Source organism: Channa argus, chromosome 7 (genome assembly GCF_033026475.1).
Source record: "Channa argus isolate prfri chromosome 7, Channa argus male v1.0, whole genome shotgun sequence".
NCBI lineage: Eukaryota > Metazoa > Chordata > Actinopteri > Anabantiformes > Channidae > Channa > Channa argus.
In genome coordinates, this window is record NC_090203.1 from 10,631,271 (window position 1) to 10,651,437 (window position 20,167).

The 20,167-nt window shown below is 38.7% G+C and overlaps 2 protein-coding genes across 6 annotated transcripts; one reads left to right on the forward strand and one right to left on the reverse strand.

Moving 5' to 3' along the window:
- Positions 1 to 1,646: 1,646 nt before the first annotated feature.
- Positions 1,647 to 14,505, forward strand: epn1a (epsin 1a). Of its 3 annotated transcripts, XM_067509382.1 has the most exons (14): positions 1,714 to 1,764; positions 2,700 to 2,776; positions 4,409 to 4,568; positions 4,817 to 4,918; positions 5,251 to 5,409; positions 5,784 to 5,912; positions 6,248 to 6,368; positions 6,529 to 6,686; positions 6,838 to 6,909; positions 7,914 to 7,997; positions 9,842 to 10,118; positions 10,747 to 10,911; positions 11,139 to 11,381; positions 12,809 to 14,505. In XM_067509382.1, the coding sequence occupies exons 4-14, from the start codon at positions 4,850 to 4,852 to the stop codon at positions 13,246 to 13,248; spliced, it is 1,917 nt and encodes a 638-aa protein (XP_067365483.1). In that variant the 5' UTR covers positions 1,714 to 1,764; positions 2,700 to 2,776; positions 4,409 to 4,568; positions 4,817 to 4,849; the 3' UTR covers positions 13,249 to 14,505. The 3 variants fall into 3 exon arrangements, with proteins under 3 accessions (XP_067365484.1, XP_067365483.1, XP_067365485.1); XM_067509383.1 differs by lacking the exon at positions 2,700 to 2,776 and having other exon boundaries at positions 1,647 to 1,764; XM_067509384.1 differs by lacking the exons at positions 1,714 to 1,764; positions 6,838 to 6,909 and having other exon boundaries at positions 1,782 to 2,776.
- Positions 14,478 to 20,001, reverse strand: foxj2 (forkhead box J2). 3 transcript variants are annotated; one of them, XM_067509387.1, is made up of 10 exons: positions 19,755 to 20,001; positions 19,091 to 19,452; positions 18,871 to 18,945; positions 18,698 to 18,790; positions 18,019 to 18,162; positions 17,436 to 17,937; positions 17,181 to 17,327; positions 16,979 to 17,077; positions 15,700 to 16,065; positions 14,478 to 15,155 (listed from the first exon to the last, which is right to left on the reverse strand). In XM_067509387.1, the coding sequence occupies exons 2-10, from the start codon at positions 19,424 to 19,426 to the stop codon at positions 15,043 to 15,045; spliced, it is 1,875 nt and encodes a 624-aa protein (XP_067365488.1). In that variant the 5' UTR covers positions 19,427 to 19,452; positions 19,755 to 20,001; the 3' UTR covers positions 14,478 to 15,042. The 3 variants fall into 3 exon arrangements, with proteins under 3 accessions (XP_067365488.1, XP_067365487.1, XP_067365486.1); XM_067509386.1 differs by having other exon boundaries at positions 16,979 to 17,080; XM_067509385.1 differs by having other exon boundaries at positions 16,979 to 17,104.
- Between the last annotated feature and the right edge of the window lie 166 nt (positions 20,002 to 20,167).

Consider the following 20,167-nt stretch of genomic DNA (forward strand, 5'->3'; position numbering starts at 1 on the left):
TAACCCATTGACAAATAATATGACATGATGATGCACATAGGGTCTTGTAAACAATTAACTTTGTTATATTCTTGGTCAGTTCTAATAACTATGTGTTATTACCACAGTTGACTTTGTGTTTTCAGGAGAAGAGACTGTGGCGCAGGAAGGTAGAGCGGTTGTCCACCAATCTCACAGTTGTTGGTTCAATCCAATCATCGGTCACATGTCGAAGTGTCCTTGAGCAAGACACTGAACCCCAACTTAGTTGCTCCCGGTGAGTGTTGGCCAGCTGCATAGCAGCTCCCCCATCGGTGTATGAGTGTGTGTGTGATTGTGAGTGTGATTGGGTAAATAAGAAGCAGTGTAAAGCGCTTTGAGTGCCAATAGGTAGAAAAGCGCTATATAAGTGCAGACCATTTACCATTTACCATTTACAATGGTCTAGTTTTTGAAAATTATAGGGTTTCTGTGTTTTTTCAGGTTAGGTGCAGAGATATGTTGTCACAAACTACTCTTTACCAGTAGAGAATGGGCAGTGAGCGTAAAGAAAATAATCTATAAAGTGTTTCTGTGACATAAAATTGGAACAACACCTGTCAAAATAGCATTTATGCTAGTTATAATCACCTGCATTTTAGTTGATCTTCATGAGATTAGTGTTGCCAAAGCAGTACAACAATCCATAACAGTTATATCGTTTGTCTGAGTCATGCTGCAATGTTATCTTCAGTCCCCTCCTCGATGAAAGAAGCAAAAGATAAAAGGATAAAGAGATGCAGGATAAAAGGGGGGCATGCCACACAAATGCAAGCCATCTGTCACTGTATTTGTCGAACTTGATGCAAAAGTTAGTTGAAAGATGCCTCTTTGTGGACAGTGTTGGTTGTAGCTGTACTGTATCAAGTATAAAGTTTTGCATTGTAGATTTATCTTACTTTTATGCAAGTTCCATAAGCTAAAAATTTAAACAGTGAGTTGCTTCATTTGAACAACATTAAGGGTAATAGATAAATAGTGTGTTTTCACAAGAAAACTTTTCCTTGATAAGCAATTATGTCACGCCTACATGATAAACACAAATAAAGGAAAAGGTTTGGTCTGTAAAGCTGTATACCTGACAATTCATTTAGAATATTAACAACTATATTATCCAGATAAAGCTTAAAGCTTATTCTTATATGCATTGATATTGTACTTTATCTAGACTAAATGTATTTGACAACACACAATAGCAATTATGTACAATAAAGTTTTGTATGAAATTAGTTTTAATTGGAAAACCTAAAGTAAAATTGAAAAGTTGGCCTAACCAAAAATGTACATAATTCTCCACCACTTTGACCTCGTATTTGCAGCAGCGTTCAGCTCTACACAACAGTGCACTCTATGGTGTAATAAAGGTTAATACAGATTATTATTATTATAGCCTTGTAAAATAACTATACAATTAAGTAAAAGTTAAAACAACAGTAGGAACTTGCTATAACCATATCACAAGAGCAAAAAGAGGATGCGATTTGTTCCCTCATGTTCGAAAATTAATAAGGAACTTAAGCAAACATTCCAAAAGTTAGTACCTATCATTGCGAGGTTTTAACATTAATAATATTGTTTTTGTTATTACTTTTTTAGTGATTTTTATTGTGACTGTTAAAATGGTTTAAAATGTATACTTATACTAAAGCCTCAGGAAACCAAAGCTATAGGGGGTGCGGTCTTTCTCATAGCCGAGAACGGAAGCGGAAGTTCGGCCATCTCCTCGCACATTCAAGCTACAACAGGGTCAGTACACACTTGAATTGGGTTTTTGTTGTGCTGTGTGGTTAACAAAAAATTGTCATTTGGGCTTGTAACTTGAACATGTATGTTACGCACTGCCCCGAAGCAGGACGTGTCCTTGCTAAAGCCTGTGCAGTCTAACAGTTCTGCTGCCAGTTGCGAACTAGCATCAGCTAGCTAGCTAAATGCTAACTATCTAGCTGGCTAATCTCCTAGCAGCAAGTGATTTCTTTTATCAGTAAAAGTGGCAGGTCACCTTAATGTATGTTTCTAGTTTGATGTGGGTCCGTGTTTTCACAGGAACATCTCGTTCTGTGTAACAATAGTTAATTCGATCGCTTGTAACTAACAGCACCCTTCTGTACTCTGTTTATACTTTGCTCAGACTTGACCCAAAATCTGGTTGCAAACTGCTATTGCATCTGTTACTGTTACAAACTGGTACTGTTTTTGTTCCGTAAGCTAACAGCATTAGATGACAGCTAACGTTTGTTTGGCTAACTAGGATTATACATTGCTCGTAAACCTGTCTTTTGGGTAACGTTACAGACTTGACTTGACACAGGTGTGCTCGTTTTATTAACACTGTTGTACAACCTAATTTTTGCAAATGGAATGGCTAGACACCTTACTGTACGTGTACAACACCAATTTGGGTTAGCTAGCATCACTAACGTTTGACTAATGCCTAAGTAGCTTGGCGATAGTCAGCCAACTTGGTTGGTGTGAGAAGAAAAGATGCAGTTGTCTGGCTCAGTAATTATTACCACGAACTATATCTGTAACTTGAGGGCTAGCTGGGTGATAGTATCTTCTTAATTTGACTTTGTAACATCACATGCATGCAAGGGATAAGAAGAATAACTCAGCTTATAGTAGTCTGTCATGCAAACTCTTTGGCTTGTTGTAAATCTATGTAACTCAAAGCTCTTTTAAAGCCCTCAGCTCTACATCAGGTCATAAACATTATAATACTTTACCCTGGGCGACTTTCGAACGTGGTATGTGTGACAAAGTAAGTGTATGATTTCTTTACATCATGTGAAATTTGATATACCTTTGTTTACAAAACCGTGTTGTTGTTGTTTGTTTGTTTGTTTTTCGTGTGGTGCCAGAAATTGTAGGGATGTGAGATTGGGAGAAGGCTAAGATACATGTACAAAAGTCATGTTATGTCTCTTATCAAACATTAGTTGCTGCGTTTGAACTTTGGTACAGACCTTCAGGAGACTCTGAACCAACTTGTGCAATAGGTGCTTTATGTTCAGTTAGGCAACATGCTCTCATATTTGGCTGACCACCAAATCAGCTAAATCTGTCAGACTAATTTAAAATATTATATAATTTTACATTACCATTTAGACCTTTCTAAAGCCATTTTTTCATGCTACCTGTTTTCCACTCAAATGCATCTCTGTTGTTAAAAATTACATTTATTTTATTTGCTGTCCTTAGAGCAAGTTTTAATTTAATAATTGAGCATCTATTTTGATAGTATTCAATAGTTGTGTGGCATTTATGAAGAAAATATGAACATGTATGTATGAATAAACTTATTGATTCATAATGAATTATTGTTATCTTGAGTCCTTCACCCACAGTCTTAATTTAATTTTAAAATAAGATCACACTTGTGTTTTGTATATATTTATCAATATTACTGTTATTCTGAATGCAATACACAGCAAAGCCCAATTAAGGCTTAGGGAACTTAAAGACTAGTACCTCTTGTTACCTTTTTCATATGCTTTGTTTGAGAGAAGTGCGAAAGCAGTTTCTGGGATTGGTTTATCAGCTGTAGAAAAGAGATTGTCTTCCTCCCTACTTTTTTTGAAAATGGCAGTTGAGGGAGTGGCCAAGCACTACATTTTGAGATGATATTGCATTCCCTTTGCTGAACTCTCTCCAACAATCTCCCCTTGCTGTTTGTTGCATCTTCAGGGTTGGATAAGAAATTAAGGAATTTAACTTGTTTTAATATTGAGATGTAGAATAATGATGGGAATATGGCTCTTTTTTATTTACACGAAGAGTTATGAATAAAGTAAGCACTTAGGTCGCAGACAGCAAAATTTGGTTTATAGATGAGTTCCTTATATTAGTTTCTAAAAGATGTTTAGTTTACTTTACATATATTTTGCTTTGTGCCACGGGTCAGTGTAGTATCTGTTTAGAAAATGCATATTGTGCTAGTGAAAGACAGATCCTTTCACTAACACAATCTGCTTTTCTAACTGGTCAGCAACAATGTTTGAGTCTGCTGTGTAAGCAATCAAATTCAAACAATGCTCTGTAGGTACCGAGGAATCCAATACTGTGCCACAAAATCATTCTCAAAATGCCATTACAAAACCAGCAGCAAGATGACAGGATAACTCCATGGTGTTTCTGTGAAATTCAGACCCTGTTACCAAAGTGTCGTAACCGAAACTATAATTTATTGCACCAGACAACGTGTTTGCCACTGAATAATCTATGTTGATAGCATGCCTAGTCTACACCCAATGCTTTGTTAACAGCTGACAGGAGCAACTTGCCAGGATTTATTTTTTTCTTCTATAGACTGTAGAACATCTGTGTTTAAATTCATATTTGCAAACAGTTGGCCCCTACGTTGGCTTGAATTAATCTCAATCTTGTTCCCTAGTTTTCGCCTCTCTGCATCCATGGTTTTGCCACCCAATGTTGCCGCGGGATGAAACAGGCAAGCTGAGAAATAGCACTCCGTGAATGAGTTGTACACAAGACAGAAAAACAAAAAGACACTAAGAAGAAAGAACCTTATCTGGATTGTTCTTGTGTAACAGGTGTGCACAACTCTGTCATTCTTCATCTGTTCATGCCAACAGTCATATAACTTGATTTCTGTTATAAATGCAGTCTGATTGTTCTTCTCAAGTCGTTCAGACTCTTTATATTTTTGTTCTTTTATTAGTAGTACAAGCTGGTATTGCTGGTATTATGTGCCGGTTGCAAATGAAAATAGCCCTTGTTCCATGAGACTTTGTATTGTATTCACTGAGCTTACAGCTGTTTTTCTTCATCTGCTGTTTAGACTGAAACAGAGCTTGACGGTCTGACTGTTGCCATGTCGACCTCATCGCTACGGCGACAAGTTAAGAACATCGTCCACAACTATTCAGAGGCTGAAATCAAGGTTGCGTGTCCTGCCCTTTTGTTTTCTCCTCTTTTTGTCTTACACACACATCCTCGATATATCCACAACTTAAGGTAGACTATGTGTTCCAGCACAGATTAAATTAAATGGCCTAGCCGTGAATAATGCTATATATTTAATTAACTTTTTCCTTCCATTCATTGTTTTGCCTCTCTTAAGCTTCCTAAAGGAGCTCACATTGCTGCTTGGATGATGGATGGATTGGATGAAAGTGCATCATTAAATTGTCACAAGCAAAGGCCCAAAATGATCCCTATCACAGACAGCTTGGATGAAAGATAATTAAAGGTTGTCCCTGCTCTGTTGTCCAGGTTAGAGAGGCAACGTCCAATGACCCGTGGGGACCCAGCAGCTCTCTGATGTCAGAGATTGCAGATCTGACCTACAATGTTGTTGCCTTCTCAGAAATCATGAGCATGGTTTGGAAGCGCCTCAATGACCATGGCAAGAACTGGAGACATGTGTACAAGGTGTGTTTGTTGGGAATCAAATGGACTAATAAGTTCTCAATATATATTGTTGTTAAACATAATCAGTATAATGTAACAACAATATGTTACATCACAAAGTGTTTTTGTTTCACTAGTATTAATATTACATTGTTTTTTTCAGTGTTACTGTGTAATTATATTTTAATATCAAGATGTTCCCAAATCCTTCCTGGTTTACTATGTAACATATTTTTTTCCACCAAGTGTCGATATGTGATCGTGCTCAAATAAGGGAATTATGATGCTACCTAAATGTCATGATGTCACTGATGGAACCAATTAGCATTTATACTACCTCAATATACAGACAGTTTCTATACTAGGTCATAAGTTATGATTTGTATTTTCACCAGGCTATGACTCTTATGGAGTACCTGATCAAGACCGGTTCAGAACGTGTTGCCCAACAGTGCAGAGAGAACATATATGCTGTCCAGACCCTAAAGGATTTCCAGTACATAGACAGGGATGGCAAAGACCAGGTACACATGCACACTTGTGCCCAGATAGCAATATTGAAACTTTAAATGTTTAATAAGATCCAATCTTTGTCAAACATGTTTCTGACCTCTTGTGCAATTCTCCAAAACCAACTGCAAACATTTTTAGCGGTTGTTGATTAATCAAACTGTGTTTGTTAACAAGCTTTTACATTAATAGGTATATATTGCATCTTATGATCTTTTTTTAACACAGCATTTAACTTAAACATAACATAAAGCTTATATATTCATTTCCAGTATGTAATTATCTGTTAATTAGCTATTTCCATCTAGCCTTAATTGTTTATTAATTCTTAAATGTACCTTTTTTGCAGGGGGTGAATGTGCGTGAGAAAGCCAAACAGCTGGTGACACTGCTGAAAGATGAAGAAAGGCTACGAGAGGAGAGGATCCACGCCCTCAAGACCAAAGAGAAGATGGCACAGACCTCCAGTGGTGAGACAAACACTTTAAATAAATTTAACTTGAGTGCAGTATTTCAACATTAGAGTTTTGAAAATGGCAAAGGCTCACAAAAATCATCAGACAGTTCTGAGTAGCTGATAACCTGAGATTAGTTCTCATCTGTGTGTATGCATATTTGTCTTTGCTGTAGCCTCCTCAGCTCCTTCAGCACCCAGCCTGGGGGGAAGCCTGTCGTTGGGCTCCCACTCTGGAGGGGCAGATCCAGAACAGGCCTGGCCACAGAGCTCTGGAGAGGAAGACCTGCAGCTCCAGTTGGCTTTAGCCATGAGTAAAGAAGAGGCCGAGCAGGTAACACAAAGCAGTCTACTGGACACCCCTGGAGCTAGGATACTGCTGTCTTAGCTAATGATTAAACTGATGGACCCAGAGGGAAATTACTAATATTTTTCACTACATACACCTAGCTTTCTCTCACAGTGTAACCCCTGACTTCCCCTAGACTAGCGCGGACCCTCTGGAGGACGCAGAGCTCCACTATGCAATCACACTCAGCAAAGAGATCCACCAAAAGGTCAGGGGTAGAGAGTGTGCCCAGCTGACTGGCCAGCCAGTCATCAACTATCTGTCTTTCTGTTAATTGGAATTTCTTAAACACTTATTGCTCAATCAAGAATATGGAAATATACTCCTTTTTGTAATGTGTTGTTTTCCTTGAGACACAAATTTGCATCGGTCTGCAATAGTATTGTTGATAATTTAGTTTGTGGTATATGTTATAGTTTTCGGACTCATAAAAATGAGCAAAGTATGTGCATTTTTTAATCCTTGTGAAAATGGATTAAAAATAATGAGGAGCCAAAAAATTGATTAACTGTTCAATTTGCATTGGTTTGGCAGAAATACGTAATTACTCACATAATCAAACACCTGTGGTTTGTAAACAGTGATGATTCTTTCCTCCCTTCTCTCTCTGATAGCATGCATTCAGCTGTAAATTCCCTCTTTGCTCCCACTCATTACAAATAGTATCTGCTGGTTTCACAGAGTGAGAAGTGTGTTTACTTTGCAAGTGTTTACAATTCTGCACCTACTTGCCACTGGTTTAGTCTATAAATCAGTTCTGGATATTTCAAAGATAATGCAATTGTTCTTTAGTGGGGACAAGCGTAAACCCTGGTGAGTTCTGTAACCGAGACAGCGAGTTCCGCTTTTTCATAGGCAATGCTCTTTTTAATCAGGTAGGATAATCAATGGCATTAAGTTGGGTTGTTCTAGGTCAATCCTCAAGATCAAGTTTCTGTGCTGGTCAAGGTGTTTTTTAAATGATTTTTATTTTTCATTGATCAGTGATTTACAAAAAACTGCTGTGGCCACCAAAAGGCCTGGATGGCAACCCCAGTGTTTTATTAATGGTGGGGATTAATATATTCATCTAAATCTTGTAGCTACAACAGTTAAACACTAATTTATTTGATTTCAGCCAACCAATCACAATTTCTGAATGTTGTTTTTCTTTTGTTTTGTTTTTGTTTTGTTTTTTTGTGAAACTGACATCACAGTTTGTGTAATTGACAGGAGGAGCGACTACGCAGAGGTGATGACTTGAGACTACAGATGGCCATTGAAGAGAGCAAGCGGGAGAAACCAAAGCCAGAGGAGGTGTGTTCATATTTTTGTTTGTTTCTCTCTCTTGGAATTATGTCCTATAGCCATGTTTTGCTACAATTCTCTTTCACTGTTCTCCTGTTTCTTTCTACATGTGCACATAAGCATTTTGTTAAGTTAAAATGTAAATATTTTAAGTTATATTATTTATATAATGATTTTTAAAATCCATAACATTAGCATTTTCAGTTGGATAACATGCTGCAGAACTTTGCATCCAATCACAAATGGCAAATCAAAAAATACTTTTTTTTTTATATACATAATATTTAATGCACATTCAGTTGCACAAATATGTTATGTATGTATGCACCTATCCTCACATAATAATAGTGCAAATTCAGCTAGTACAAATGTTTTATCTTCATCTGAAGTAACAAAAATGGTGTATAAAAAAGTTTGTTGTAAAGAAACATTCGTAATAGCTAATTTCCTATAAAAATGTGTTCATAAAAACAAAAAATTATTTTGCTCTTTTTGCCATTTAAATGTTAGGGGAAGTAACCTTTTGCACTTCTCTAGTGCTTTGTTTATCCTTTTTTGTTTTTTCTCTTCATAACCTCCTCCAACCTCTTTGGTTATCCACTGAGCAGGGTTGTCTGCCATGCACAGCCTTCATCTAATCTATCTACATGGTATATAAGTCTGGTGACTGGGAAGGCCATGGTAAAACTTAACCTATTGTTTTCAATCCATCCCTGAGTTTACTTGAAGGTTCTAGTCCCTCCCTCAGGCTCCAGTGCCTGATCTTTACATTTACTCCCAAAACATCACCAGGTCTCCACAATGCAGTTTTGTTTCTTGCCAACTGTGTGAATTCTGAATAAATAATTCATCCTTGGTCTCATCCAACAACGTAATCTTGTTCCATTTTGTTTGTCTAAATGCTCCTTAACATACACAGAGCATGCTATACATACTCTGCCTTATATCTAGAAGTAAGCAATGGCTTCCAGAGTGCTTTTATTTCAAACCGTCTAGACTTACGAAGATTATGCTTTATATATTTCACCTTTCTATGTTTCTATAACAAGCAGTTGGTGGGTAGTATGCTGCACAAGTTTTATGCATTTTGGTGTCAGTATTTTTGTAACTGATCCTGTGGTCTATTTAGGACTGCTGTAAAAGTAGACTTATCCCAGATAGGTGCTCATCCTGTCTTGGCAAACGTGCAATGGATTAAGCCAAGATGCGCTGATTCAACTTGGTCAGGCCACACTTTGTCAGTTACCCTGGGTCTCCTAGTTCTACTTTTGTTTAATAGTCCACTGGTGATCTACCCACTGGCAAATTTAAAGTGCAAGCCCTATTTAACACACCTTATGTCACTCTTCAAGTGTTGACAGACTTGTTTTTTTTTTAAAGGAACACAACAGATTTTATGTTGATTTTAAAAAACATTTCAACTAAAGGAGTTGCAAACGTTTTTACTCATCGGTTTATAAAAATAGTCAGAAAAATGTCTGCATCCTCCCATTCTGTTCATTGCAGTGATGTTTAGCATTTAATGCTTTCAAATTCTACAAGATTTCATGTTAAACTTGCTAGCTTTTTCAGTCTTCATTTGGGGGCTAGGCATGTGACTAAAGATGTAGCTGTACATATTGCTAATTATGTTACAGCAAAGAACAAATGTTTTTATTCTGTTCAAAGTTAGTATTTGGAGTAAAAATCTTGTGTCCGTTTTAGTTCTATAACAATGCACAGGCAAGGAAATTAATATTTGCCAGAAGCGGATTTAAAACATTTTTTTTGCCCTCTATTAAATATGTTTTGTTTTACACACTTTCCTTTCATTTATCAATTTTCTACATTTCCGAATTAATTTTGTTGTACAGAACGCTTTGTTGGAGCTGAGTGCCGTGGACCCCTGGGGGGCCCCTGCTGCCACCGTAGGCTCTGCCGGCCCCTCTCCTCCACCTACAGTCGCTGCCCCTGCTGCCTCGGGTCCCTGGGGTCCAGCCCCCACGGACCCATGGGGTGTAGCCTCACCCACATCCCCTACAATTGCTGACCCCTGGAGTGGTGCAGCCCCACCCACTATAGCTCCTCCTCCAGACCCCTGGGGTGAGACATCCAACAGAGTTAACAACGTTGACCCCTGGGGAAGTTCAGGTAAGCGGCTGCAATACTAGTCATGCGTTGGCTCTTTCGGCCATCAGGTCAGTGAGAATGTCTTCATGACTCACTTTGTGAGTATGTAAACCTATGTTCTGTTATGTGGATGAGAGAGGATGTGAAGAGCTTAACTTCACTCCACCATTCTATTTCCTATCCTCATGACAACCTGTTACATTTTCTGTCTTGCTGTCATATCTTCTCATCCACTCAAAAGCTTTCAGTTTGTAATAAGGAAAGCAAGCATGCTAAATCCATTCTCCATCTGTCTAAACTAGGGATTTTATTTATCCTCTTGTTTCTGCTCAGGACTGACTGTGGCTGTGTCTCAACATGCACTCTTGCTCTTCTCCTACCTGTTTGTGCCTTTTTATCTATAAAGTAGCTTTTTATTATCTCTCCTTAACCTCCACTGAGCTTTGGATTTTGAATAGATGGTAGACGGAAATAAAAAATCTGCCTTCACCTGTCCACACTTGTTCAGTCAGTGTTTTTACAGAGGTCAACGAGAGAAACAAAGTGTTGGAACCCAGCCCACCTTCCTGCTCCCTCCTTATAGTGGGTTTTACCTGTAAGGTGCTGTGTTAACCCTACCCTACCCACCATCTCCTTCCCTCCCCTGTAGCTGTGACACCCCCCAGTGCCGACCCCTGGGGTCCCCCAGTGCCTCCCAGCAATTCCTCCTCGGGAGGGCCAGTAGATCCCTGGGCAAGGGACGGGCCTGTCCCTGCCACTGACCCTATCACTTCTGACATCTGGAGTGGCACCGCTAAACACACTAATGGCACAGGTATACACTTAAAGCTACATGCACAAACACTAAGGTATTTGTACATTGTTATAGCTTGCACTTCCAGGAGCAGGTTTATGAAGTGCATGTAAACAAATTAGTTGTCCTACATTTCACCCTCCTCTACTGTGTGTTGTATTGCTGTTTCCTGTTGTGATTTATTACGTAGCATTTTTCTTTCAGCATTGAAATTGTTTTTTCTGCTCTTCACCTATTCTTTGTTTTAGGAGAGCCAGAGCGAAGAGGGTCCTTAACAACAGGCTGTGACAGTACAGGCTCACCAGTGCCATTTGACCTATCATCTCTTGGTTCCTCACTTCCTGTTCGAAAGACACCTGAGTCCTTCCTCGGCCCCAATGCAGCACTGGTGGATCTTGATTCTCTTGTGTCATCAAAACCCAAACCCAAACAGCCACCGCCTCCTTCCATCTCTTCCTCCTCAGCGCACAACCCCTTCCTCCAGAACACAGGTAAGTAAGGAGTGACTTAAGGTGTGTAATTAGCTGTGCGGGAAGTTACTTTAGACCAAAAGTTGAGCTGAGTCCTTTTTTTATGCCATCAGTTGTGTTCAATAGATTTAAAGTAATGCAGCTGGGAGCAAATAAATAATTAAAAAAATAAATAAATTACTAAATGTTTATGTGGTTAATGGCATTTAATCTACCATTAGAATATGTAGAGTTTTGCATCAAAAGAAGTGTTTTTTTTTTTGAACATCCCGGATCAAACACCATTAAAACCACCAGCCATTTTTGAGGCAATGTGGTCAGACGAGTCTGAATGCAACCAATTAAAGGCATTATGGAAACTATGGTAAAAGACAGGTTACTAGAATACTAGTAATAATATATATATGTGTGTGTGTGTGTGTGTGTGTGTGTATATATATGTATGTGTGTGTGTGTGTGTATATGTGTGTGTGTGTATATATGTGTGTGTGTATATATATGTGTGTGTGTGTGTGTGTATATATATGTGTGTGTGTATATATATGTGTGTGTGTGTGTGTGTGTGTGTGTATATATGTGTGTATATATGTATATATGTGTATATATGTATATATGTGTATATATGTATATATGTATATATGTGTATATATGTATATGTGTATATATGTATATATATGTATATATGTATATATATGTATGTGTGTGTATATGTATATATATGTGTGTGTATATGTATGTGTGTATATATGTATATATATGTGTGTGTATATATGTATATATATGTGTGTGTGTATATATGTATATATATGTGTGTGTATATATGTATATATATGTGTGTGTATATATGTATATATATGTGTGTGTATATATGTATATATATGTGTGTGTATATATGTATATATATATGTGTGTATATATGTATGTGTGTATATATGTATGTGTGTATATATGTATATGTATATGTGTGTATATATGTATATGTGTGTGTGTGTATATGTATGTATGTATGTATGTATGTGTGTGTATATATATATATATATATATATATATATATATATATATATATATATATATATATATATATATATATATATATATATATATATATATATATATATATATATATATATATATATATATACACACATATATATACACACACATATATATATACACACACATATATATATATATACACACACATACATATATACACACATACATATATATTGTGTATATATATATACATATACATACATATATATATATATATATATATATATATATATATATATATATATATATATATATATATATATATATATATATATATATATATATATATATATATATATATATATATATATATATATATACACACATGCACATGCATACATTTCTTTTCTTTTAATGAATTTTACTGTTTGTCTGTTATCTCTTACCCTCAGGCTCATCTCCTGTTCCTGGCATGGCAGTGACTCCAGGCAGCACAATCTCCAGTAGGGGAGTTTCTCCAATACCGGCCTCTTCCAACCCATTCGGCATGGCCCCACCTATGACCTCCATCTCATCTCAACCCTCTTCTCTCGGCCTAAGTGGCCTTCGCACCAGTCCTGTGCCTCCTAATCCTATGCTGGGCATGGTGCAACCAGGGATGGGCGTGGGGCCAATGAGTGTGGGTATGGGAGCTCCAGGAATGGCCCTGAGCATGCCCTACAGCGGTCTTTCACCCATGGCACCACCAGGCTCTGCACTTTTGGGGCCAGTTGCTGCACCTCCTCAGTTGATTTTGGGTGGGCCCACTGGAACAGGTGGCATAATGGGGGCAGGAGGATCAGTGGGAGGTGGAGGAACTACGGGAGCGAGCACCAACCCTTTTCTTCTTTGAGAAAGTGTCACCACTACTTCGCTCACCAGTTTAAACCTCTTCTGTCCAACCTGCTGCCCCCCCTAATTCATCCCCTTCTTCAACATAATTTGTGTTCAAAAAGAAAAATTGTCTACATCTCTATATTTAAAGAAAAAAATACAAAAAATTAAAAATTCTGTTTCTTTTTCTTAGACAGCATTATTTCATTTCAGAAACATTTTCCACAATTTGCTCCTTTCATTTGAGTATAGGTTATTTTTGGACGGTAAATAGAGATCTTTTTGTTTTGTTGTAATCCTGCTCTGTTCTGTATTGTTTTTTATGTTTCTTTTGTTTTGTTTTTTGTGTTTTTTTTGTTTGTTTGTTTTCTCAGTCCTGTCTGAGATGAAGGTAAGTCTGTGAGTGAAGGAGGCTTTTTCAGTAGTGTCTACCCTATTCTGGTATTACTGAGTTAAGGGGGAGAGGGGACATAGCCACTAACAAACTGAAAAGAGAAACTCTTTTACCTGACTCTTCCTCTGTTCTCTCTTAAGAACAAAGAAAAACACTGAATCACTTAAATGAAATGAGTGCATGAAGGATGATATTTAATGAACTCCAGACATGCAGTGAGATATGGACTGAAAACCCTGCTTTAACATTTCAGGCCAAATCGCTTCAAATATTTCACTTTTAATTTAATTTACTATAAATGTAATTTATTTTATTTTTCCAATTTTTGGGAACGAATAAACAAGGAAAATCAAAAATCATGATGCCATTTAAATCATATGCTCATTATCTTTTATTTTCTTCCTGATTACTGTAGAAAACAAAAGGCAGTTCAGACATTTATGGGCTGATGGGGAAAAATTACAGGATGTTGAGTGTGTGTGTGTGTGTGTGTGCGCGCGAATGAGTGCACGTATGCAGAAGTGCAAATGCCTGTTTATGTGTATATGTATCGATATCTGTCTTCATTTTTCCTATGTCTGAACTTATTCAGCTTATCAGGAAGGAAGAAATAATGACATTATTTTTGTTTTCACTTGTATTAATACTGTGTAATGTTGGGATTCCAAATGAGGTATTATAAGGTCATACATTTCTTTGCCAATTTATTTTCACACTTTTGAGTTAATTGGAAGAAGTTTTTCTTTCAGCCACATATTTCATATGGGATCCCTGGAACAAGTGTCCCCAAGCACCACTGTTGTCTTTCACTCGTTTCCACTAAGAAGACAGATCAACTAATGTTTCTAAAAAAAAAAAAAAAAAAAAAAAAAAAAAAGACAATTATCTCAATGAATGAAAGGAGACAACACAGGGACTTGAAAACATGCTCCATGCTGTTCTTTTAATTTAGTTTGATGAATTTATTGTTATTTTATATCAACAAGAAAAATATCTTTTATCGGGTAAGATTGAATTTTGTGTGGTGTTGACTGTGAACATTCACATTTGAAAAGGAGAAAAATCAAGAGAAATTTATGAAATAAAACAAAAACACAGGATGTGTTTATAACCCGTGTTTTTCTTTATGCTGCAGAGTACAAAAACGTAACAAGAATAATTTTACACTTTCTTTGTAGCTTCAAACATGTTCACCAATCTAACAACACCCTGTCAAGTTCTTGCAGATGAGCTAAACAATATTACAGCATATGAATTTGAACATAGGTATAAAAACTTAAACTAATATTCAACATCAACATACTGGATCCCAGACTTGCTCTTAGAGATGCTTCAAGATGCACAGTGGGGAGAAAGCCTCTGCATAGAGTTTAGTGAACATGGCTGTGAACAGTCTTTTGCTTGAAAAGCTCTATGTTATCAAGCGAGCAGAGAATCCCAGTCAAAGTCATCCTGGATCTCCTCACTGTTGCTGTGCAGACTCTTTAATGGAGGACGCTGTCGAGGTGTCATAGACTGAGGCTGCATCACAGCTGAAACAAGAAGAAAAACCTGAATTAAGAATACAAGTAAAAGGAAGTAAAAAAAAATACTAAAACTGAACCTCTGCTTTACAGTCTGGCTGCACCTTATAAATGTAAAGCATTAGTGATTTAGTAAGTTTATTTGGCATAGCTACATGTCACTGTAATAGCTCATGTTGTCTGTGGTGGTATTTTGATGATTTTAATGTAAGTGATAGAGGATCTAGAGTCTTTGATCTGCATTAAAGGGTATTTAGTGCAGCTGAAGTTAAAATTAGGTTCTCTCTTAGTCTTTCCAAGGTCCGTGTCAATTTGTTGAGCTGTGGTGGAAAAATGGTTAGAAATTTGGCACTAGAAAAACTACACTTTAGTAGATAACACAATTTGCACAATTAGTTGCAGTAAAACATTTGTGTGCATTTTTTACAGTAAATAAAGAGCTGATTACAATGAAAATACAAATGGGCTATCTATTTTTTTAAGACAGACTTGCTGGAAGTTGTGATAAACGCATAAAGAAAAAACTGATTTGATTATGGAGCCAAACTCTTACCAGCTGTGTTTGCAGGCTGCGGTAGCTGTGGTCTTGGAAGGGTTGGCCCCTGCATGTTCAGGGTCCTCCGTGGCAGTTGAGCTCCATTGGCAGGGTGTACTATTGGACAGTAAGGGAGAGGTGAGGGTTGAGTGAGGCTGGTGAGGGTAGGTGTTGGATTGGAGGTGAATGGTGGGACTTGTATGGAGGCGAATGGTGGGGCTTGTAAAGAGTGAGGTGGCCCATGGGCTAGTGGGGAGTTATTCCCAGAGGTGATCATGCCTTTCTGAGTAAAGAAGCGGTTCAGAGAGTCACAGAGGGAGGTAAAGAGCGCAGGGTCCAGGGCCCAGTCACAGAGCTCCGCCTGCCGCATGCTTTCCAGCAGGTCTGTAAACACAAGAGAAAGGAAATATTTAGATGCACACAGATCAAAATATGAAGAATTAGAGTACAAAATGCTTGGGACCTTTTAGAAAAGAATGCAAATTCTAAAAAGTAGAAATAATGCTTTTCAGAGATTTCAATAAACATTTACTTATTTGTTGGTTACTACCAATTATCATTCTGATTGGTAAACTGTTTGTAAAAGTTGTTACAGTAGCTGCAAAAAGGCATCTTCAAACGCAACATCAGTTTTAAACACAGTGTCCCAGAGACCGGAATGTTTAATTTTACCATCAGTGAAAAACACTAAGTCCTTTTACTGCCACACATGCCATATGCATTTCACAAGGTAACGCTAGTAATTCTTGCATTGTGCTTCTGCTACCAAGTGACAACAAATTCCTAAAAAAAAAAAAAAATGAGAATTTTGTCAATGATTTAGCTGACTAATTGACTAAACATCCAGTCCTTGTCCTCAATTGTTTAATCCCTCACAGATGTATAAAAAACATGTCAGTCCTAGTGGAACGCTGGCATTGTTCTGATTGGTCTTTATCCCTGTCAAATCAACATACCAATAACCCTGGTCCTTACGATCGAATAACCAACACATGGCTCAGAGAAGGATATCTCAAACCTCAGCAGTTAAATCCCAAACTACCCCATGCAGAGAAATTAAAGCGACCCGGTGATTTTATTGCTGTTGTGGGCAGGGGTCAGCATGGGAAAATTTAATGCCAGCTGCCATTCAGATGTGTCACGAATCACAGTGCATCACAGCTTCCTTAGATTGCTCATGCTGACCCATGTCCACCACAACATTGAAAACCACTATGTGGTAATACTCGGGCTGATATTATTTTGTAATATATAGGTAAAGTAACATTTAAACAAGACTGTGATAAACAGCACCAACCTGGGTGACCAGAGAGGTCTATGTTTGCCCAGTCTAGAGTGCTGGCAATGCGGAAGCTCTCCTTCAGAGAATCTGGGTTACTGAACCAGTCAGGTGGCACTGCTGAAGTGAAAGGAAGGAGGGGAACTTTAGAAAGTACTTTGCAATACTGATGGGCTTATGACAAAGCATTTCTGAGTTGATAGGTTTATGTGAGACTCACTGTATTGTGGAATGCGCTGTGTCTCAGGAGGATGCGGAGTTGGTGGAGCTTGTGCAGGTGGAGCAGGGTGAGGAGACATCGGTAGTAGAGTCGGAGTGTGAAGTGGAGTAGTATCATTGCTTGGGACAACCAGAGGAGCAAAATCCGCTGGAAAGAACAGTAAACGGGTCACGGATCCAAGCTGTTTATTGCGTGTAATGTATAATTTATAAACCTAACACACACAAGCCACACCTGTACACACATAGGACTTACACTGTGAGCCTCCCCTCTCACGCATGGTCTTGAATAGAGACTTGAAGGATGCATACAAGTCTGGGAAGTTCAGCTCATCAAAGGTGAAACGCAGTGGAGGATCAGTGGAGGGATTTGAGGAGATAACGGGAGGGGCAACAACAGATGAAGGGACAACACTTAAAGAACAGTTAGTGGGTCCTGTTGAACTGCAAACAGGTATAGGCGTTGCAAGAGGAGTGCTGGAGAATGTAGAAACAGATATAGGCCCTGAATTAGCAGGAAAGGATAGACTGGCATCAGCGAAAGAGGGACCAACTGGAGAAGCTGCAGACATATTTGAAGCAGAAAGAGGTGTAGCAGAAGCAGTCGAGATGGAAAAATTAGAACCAGGTGGATGAGGAGGTGGAAAGGAATTGATGGAGGACATAGGGGCAGCATCTGGGAGCCCAGCTGAAGGAGAGACAGATGGGTGACTGATAGGGAGACTGTGGACAGGGCTTGGCATGTACGGAGACGGTTGCTGTGAAGATAAAAGACATAATGTTATATTAGGTGCTGTTCAATTAGGGAAAACATGAAAAAGGGAAGAGTACAATTTTACCTTGCACGGAGGAGGAGAGATAGAGGTTGATGATTCTTGCTGGATGTGTCCGAGCGGCTCTGTGTTAAGAAGCTGGTGTTCTGTGTGGGGGGGTTGATGAGGGGAGGGTCCTCTGTCTGTTTGCATCCCCGGTAGTTGCGGCGCCTGTAACAGCACAGTGTTACTGTTGGCAGTGGTGGAGGCAGTATTAACCTTCTGTAGCAAACCCAAACTGCTATGTTAACGCTTCATATTGTTTTTGGGCCTCCGCCTGCCATCGTGTACAAAATAGCATAAAGTTTACACAAGAAACAATGTAAGCATTTTTTTTGGATGGACTATTTCTCCCATAGAAGGTAGCCTTATCATAGAAACTGATGATAAGGTCTGTGGATTGTCCAGTGTTCCCAGTTACATTGTTTCTGCAAAGGGGTGGGGGGCTGGGGGTGGGGATGTATTTTTATGCTGTGTGCACAAACTAACTTTCACCAATCATATTCTATTGGGGAATGCAGACATCCAGACAATGAAACCAAAACCCGAGAGTATATGAGTAGATATTGCAGTGTTTTTGTTTGGAAAACGTCAAGGAACTACAGATGTCCGGTCAATGTAGTGCAGAATATGGAGACAATATGCCATAGTTCCAACCTTGTGTTTGTACACTTTTGAGTATGACGTTTTGACAGTTTTGACATACCTCCTGTGTCTCTTCTTCCTCTGCTGGGTAGGGACGTTTGGGTGCCCTCACTTCATTCACCTCTGCTGGTCCATCCATTGTCCAATAGGAGCCCTACACCATGACAAAATTCAACATGAGCACATACCGTTCAAGCATATGCCTCTAACATCTCAAAAAAAAAAGCTTTTCACCTTGCCAGGGTCGTTCTGTGGCCGAGGAACTTTCCTGAAGCATTTATTTAGAGACAGATTGTGCCGAATGGAGTTCTGTTAATGACACAAAGTTTCAGCGTGATATCATGCAGGGCTTCATTGGCTGATGGCATATAATATTTAAGCCAGTCCTTTATCTTTTGACATGCACATATATCAGTAACAAAGTTAACACTGTCCTACTAGTGATAATATCTACCTTCCATCCACGGCCTGCTCGGCTGTAATAAGGGAAAGTGTCACTGATCCAGGTGTAGATATCATTCAAACTCAACTTCCTCTCAGGTGAAGCTGCAATTGCCATGGCAATGAGAGTGGCGTAGCTGTGAGGGGGTTTTCCCTTAGAGTTAGATGGGGACGAGTCTGGTACAGAGGGTAGAAAGTCACCTCTTTCCTTCCCTCTGTCTTTCTTCTTGTCCCTCTCCCCTCCTCCTCCTTCACCTCCTCCTCTCTCTTTCCCTGAGCGCAGGCTGCTGATTCCAAGCTGAGGAAGCCAGTCAATACTGGTGAGACTAGAGTCCAACTCTGAGGACATTGTTTTTGTTTTTCTCTATCCAGGGTCTGAGGGATCAGAAGAGGAAACACTAGATCAACATGTCCTTAAGCCTTTCCTTTACGTTAGGATACTGTGACAAACACTGGGAAATGCCATAGTAGATTTCCTTCTGCCTGCAATGTAACACTGGGAACCCTTCTGTTCCTGTACTTTCAGCCAGCGTCAACTACAAACTAGCAAGTTCAAACACAAGACACTTTTGACCGTTGTGATTACGCATTAACAAGCAAAGACTTGTGCCTACACATAAGTGTGTCAATCCCACCTGCATTATCTGTTTTGTCAGGAAGAAAAGTGACTTGCTTACCAATCTATATTCACTCGAGGCCCAAGGCCTTAGACAGTGTTAATATTTGATGTTGTCATCAGCTATGCACAACTGCAGACAAACTGGTTTCTGTCCTCCCCTTCAGATGTCTCTCTTCCTCATGTTGATCTCCAGCAGTCCTGCAATCATACCTGTAGTGTGAAAACGTTTGTAATTTGGGCGAAATATTTACAAAAAGTTATCGGAAAGCTTCCTTTTTCTCTCCCTCCCTCTCTCCTTCCCCTCCCTTTACCAGAATGATGTCACTCACTCCTCCCCCTATGTGACATCAATCTTTGCACCCGCCTCTGTGGGCTGGTTCCCCAGCTTCAGATTTTCACAGCTACAAGCCTGACAGCTAGGCTCACAAGCTGTGAGTTTCAGCTTATGTTTGAATTTTGAAAAATGCAAAA